Source organism: Onthophagus taurus, chromosome 7, assembly GCF_036711975.1.
Source record: "Onthophagus taurus isolate NC chromosome 7, IU_Otau_3.0, whole genome shotgun sequence".
Classification (NCBI taxonomy): Eukaryota; Metazoa; Arthropoda; class Insecta; order Coleoptera; family Scarabaeidae; genus Onthophagus; species Onthophagus taurus.
In genome coordinates, this window is record NC_091972.1 from 19928124 (window position 1) to 19933371 (window position 5248).

At 28.9% G+C, this 5248-nt stretch overlaps 1 protein-coding gene across 1 annotated transcript; it reads right to left on the reverse strand.

Annotated features, from left to right (window-relative positions):
* Nucleotides 1-1122: 1122 nt before the first annotated feature.
* Nucleotides 1123-1652, reverse strand: LOC139430363 (peritrophin-1-like). The gene is made up of 2 exons (XM_071197220.1): nucleotides 1646-1652; nucleotides 1123-1589 (listed from the first exon to the last, which is right to left on the reverse strand). The coding sequence occupies exons 1-2, from the start codon at nucleotides 1650-1652 to the stop codon at nucleotides 1123-1125; spliced, it is 474 nt and encodes a 157-aa protein (XP_071053321.1).
* Nucleotides 1653-5248: the final 3596 nt, after the last annotated feature.

Genomic DNA, 5248 nt, shown 5'->3' on the forward strand with positions numbered 1-5248 from the left:
ACTACCTCTGTCTTCAAATAAAATTACTTACACAGTTACTCTAAACCGCCCTGTATATCAAACGTTTTGTAATAAATTTTGTACCGAATTTTTCACATTCCGTGAAGTTATAAATGTTATTTTATAAACACATAAATAATATAATGTTGTTTTAGCCTCGCAAAATTTTTTATTGCATTTGAAATTGATTTTTGCTTTACATTGAATTATAAACCCACAATCTTAGATGTTCTCGTCTTTCTCTAATTTCTCTATTAAAATAAACTCGTCGAGAGCATGGAAATATTTGATGTTTCTTTATCTATAATGGGTCGGGCCTAGTAGAAAATAAACCTAGTAGACCTGGTAAAGTGGGCTCTTAAGTCTTAACTCTGGATACGTTTCTAATAGCATTTAGTGTTTTGTCATTTTTTTCCTGATTATTGGTTTTTCTTGAAAAGTCAGGTCGTTTAGTCCACCCCATAGATAAAAATCTAAACGGTGTGGAACCAATGTGGGTTTTGCTCGAACCAATAATGCATATTATGAAAGTTTACATCAGCTGCATTATTGAAAGATGCTTCATGCGTCCGTAGTATTTGTAATAAAAAGTTTGGATTTACCCGAATCATATTTAAAAGAAAGTGATAATACTTCAGTCTGTTATCATGATGTAAAACAATGTGGTGGATATGCATATTATTCTCTTGAGAAATTTTTGTTGAAAACTTAACTTACTCAATTAGTGACAGATGTCAATTTATCAATTTGTAGTTAGGTAATGGAATTGATTACATCACTAGTTATAAAAAAATGACGTTACATAACGTAAGAAAGACATGTAAAATTTAATTTTCATAATGAAATTAGGTAAAGTATATAATAAAAAAACTTTCCCAAATTAATTATTTATTATGTTTTGCTTAAAAATCACCAATCACAAACATTTAGGATGGGGTTAAATACTATGAGTGCAATTTATTAATTGAAGACCAGTTTAATAGTATAAAAACTATATATTCTTTTCTCCTCGTTATTTGTAAAGCATTACAACATTTACTTTTAAAAATCTAAGAAAATTAGTAGATAAAAATAATAACAAAACTTTTCCAAATTAATTATTTATTATGTTTTTCTTAAAAATCACCAATCACAAACATTTAGGATGGGGTTAAATACTAATCCTGCTGGGCAAGGCATGTCGTGTACTATACCAAAATTATCGCATTTGCAGTATCTATTAGGGTTTGTAGGATGTACGTGGAAAACTGGGAATGTTCCAGGTGTGAAAGGGCAAGTAACCGATGCACAACCTCCAGGACTTGGAGCTACTGTAGTGGTATCTGTTGTAGTGGTCTCTGTTGTAGTAGGTGGTGGTGGTGGAGGGACTATAGGTGCTGCTGGCCAATCGCAAACACCTAGAGTGATGTTGAAATGTAAACCGGCTGGACAAGTAAAAAGCACCGGCGTTCCCCAGACGCAATAATAAAACTTAGTAGGATCGGTAGAATGAAGAAGGAAGTCTACATAAGTATTATGTACGCTTGGGCAGACGCCAACGGGATCTGCACCAATCCCAATAATACCCAATAAAAATAGAACGGCTACAGCTGTAAATAAAATTGGATATATTAATAATAATTTCGATTATTAAAATGATTCTTACCTTTCATTACTGTGGTTAATTGTTAAACAGAAGGTAAAGTCTGATTCGACTGTAAAATCGGTACAACTTATATACCACGAATTTTTATCTTCTTAAGGTCATTTTTACCACCTCTTGTTACATTTTTATTAATCTAACTCTTAGCCAATGAGAGTGCGTAAAATTGTGGTATAGTAACAATCCCCTGGATAGATTATCAGGAAGATTGTAAAAGTGGGCAGTGTTAGATCAAATTTGTAATCTTCGTCATTCTATAACAATTTATTGATCATTATTAGTCGAAATAATAGATCTGACATAGCATATGAAGATTTTAGACATAAATATCACAAGAAATCTTTTCTAGTTTTTTCTTTATTACACTCGGATATAAGAAGTAATATTGTACAGGTGCGTAAATCATTAATCAGAATATTGATGCAATAAGTACCAAATATTTAACTGTTATAACTTGAAATCAATACTGATAGTGGGTATTTTTATTAGTTCCATTAACACTAAGAATAATTAAAGCAACAAATCTTAGAAACAATCTTTGTATTGAACAATAAATTATCTTGACGAGTATGACAAGAGGTAGTATCAATTATTATCAGATTCCTAAACTTAGATGTACAGACAATTGCAAAAAATTAGTTCTAACGCAGATTGACGTAATACGCGGTGCAATAAAAAATCGTGCCACCGAGATTTAGAGGAACGAAGACATTATTTTTAGGTACTTAACATTAGATTAAATTTCCTATAAAATAGTTTTAATTGCAGCTTAATATCTCAATTACTTTTTGAAATATGATTTTTTAAATTTGATGTTTTACAATCTCAACTTGTCCAAGTAGATGTGGAGAGATCAATTAAAGAAATCGTAATGTTAAGTTTATAGAAATAAAGAAATAATTCTTAACTTACTAAATATTAATTAAACTTACTTTACAACCGCTTATATTTCATGATAATATTTAAATCCGTTTTAGAAATACGATGCCGTAAATTTCAATTAACTTAACCTCAATACTACACAGTTGAATTAAAAAATCGTTCCATTACGATTTGGAGGAACGAAGGAATCCTTTTCGGTGTCTTTATACTAGATTAAATTTGCTATAAAACGGTGTTTATTTCAACTTAATACCACAATTACTTTTTGAGATATAATCTCTTCAAATTCGGTATTTGCAATGTTAACTTGTCATAAGCAGATATGCAGAGATGCATTAAAAAATCCTGTCGAAATTTATTGAAACAAAGAAATAATTTTTAACTTATTAAATATTAATTAAATTTACTTTAAAACCGCTTATATTTCATGATAATATCTAAATTCGTTTTAGAGATACGATGGCGTAAATTGCACTTTAATCGATTTAACCTCAATAGTTCACGGTTGAATTAGAAACTCGTATCATCGCAGTTTAGTTGAATGAAGGAATCATTTTGGGCGTCTTATTACTAGATTAAATTTGCTATAAAACGGTGTTTATTTCAACTTAATACCACAATTACTTTTTGAGATATGATTTCTTCAAATTCGGTATTTGCTATCTTAACTTGTCATAAGTCGATATGCAGAGATGCATTAAAAAATCCTGTCGAAATTTATTGAAACAAAGAAATAATTTTTAACTTATTAAATATTAATTAAATTTACTTTAAAACCGCTTATATTTCATGATAATATCTAAATCCGTTTTAGAGATACGATGACGTAAGTTGCACTTTAATCGTCTCAAGCTCAGTTGAATTAAAAAATCGTATCATCGTAGTTTAGATGAACGAAAGAATCATTTTGGGTGTCTTAATACCAGATTAAATTTGCTATAAGATGGTGTTTATTTCATCTTAATACGTTAATTACGTTTTGAGATATGATTATTTCAAATTCGAAAATTTAAAAAAGTCATAATACGTATATTTGTAGGAATGAAGAAATAATTCATCCAAGGTATTTAATTTTAAATTTACCTACTTTAATCCATTAACTTAATTAAATTTGTGTTGTGATTAAACTTTCTCCGAAATATTAAATCGTTAAGATAAATAAAACAACAGGTATTATTCTCGAAAAAGCACTTCGCCTAATTTTTAAATCTATTGGTTAGCCAAACATTTAATACCGTCCTTTATCTGTGTATATGCGTGGAAAATTTTGTAATTGCAATTTAATATCCGTAAGATAAATCGGAAAGAACAAAACGTATTAATTATCAAGATCAGAACTACTTCAAAACCCTAAAAATGTTCTAATCACTCCAGACAAAAATTAAAAATTGTGTAATTGCATCAATTAAGATATTTGATGTATTAATACAAATGGAGAACTTGAAAATTTACGATTTCATAAATTTACATTGATATGGAATCAAAGGGAAGTGAATATGCTCAATTAAGCTATTCTATCGGTAGCATTCAAGGTTTCTCAATTTGACCATAATTTTATTATATCACGTATCACCTCAATCGACGTACTTTAATCAGCAGCAAATAATTTTATCGAATTAATATCTGCGTTAGAACTAAAACATTTCAATTATCTGTTCATCTAAGTTTAAAAACCTCCCAATAATTGATACTACCACATGTCATACACATCAAGATAATTTATTGTTCAATACACAGATTGTTCCTAAGACTTATCACTTTAATTATTCTTATTATTAATAGAATTTATTTAATGTGGCCGTCATAAATATTGATTTCAATCTAGTATACAGTTAAATTCTTAAGGTTTTTTTTTAATGTAAAAATATTTGGATTTATCTTCAATTTCGACAATAACGTTAATTGTGCTATTAAATTGGTATAAAAACCACTTTATAGGTAATTTAATTTAGTATCAAGACACCAAAAATGATTCTTTCTTGATGATACGATTTTTTGAAATTGATTAAAGTGCAATTTACGGCATCGTATCTCTAAAACGGATTTAGATATTATCATGAAATATAAGCGACTTTACAGTAAATTTAATTAGTATTTAATAAGTTAAAAGTTATTTCTTTGTTTCAATAAATTTTGACGTAATGATTTTCTTAATGCATCTCATTACTGATTGTGACAAGTAACATTGTAAATACAGAATTTGAAAACATCATATCTCAAGAGATATTAAGTTGAAATAAACACCGTTTTATAGCAAATTTAATCTAGTATTAAGACAGCGAAAATGAATCCTTCGTTCCTCTTAACGATGATGGTACGATGTTTGAACGAGGAATAGCAGTATAAAGCAAGCAAAGTAGTAGTAGTTTTTTTAATTCTTTCTATTCTACTTATATAAAGTTGATATTGGGGATTCCAAACTGAGTGTAGCTTTTTGTCTACAAAAGCAACTCCCTAAAACCTAAATGTGCTACGATACATTTTTTGTATATGACTTTCAAACCATCGATATACTAAAGAAAAGAAAATAGAAAACAATAATAATATACTTCACAATGTTATATAAATACTTCACTTTGTGTCTTGTATCAAACCTTATAATACATTATGTAAAAGGTGACTTAAATACTGTGCCAGACGCACATTCACGTATTGCAATAGATTCGCTGGATTCATCATATCCCTCTCTTGAAGTTCTTAAGGAAGCTTAAGATGTTGACGTAG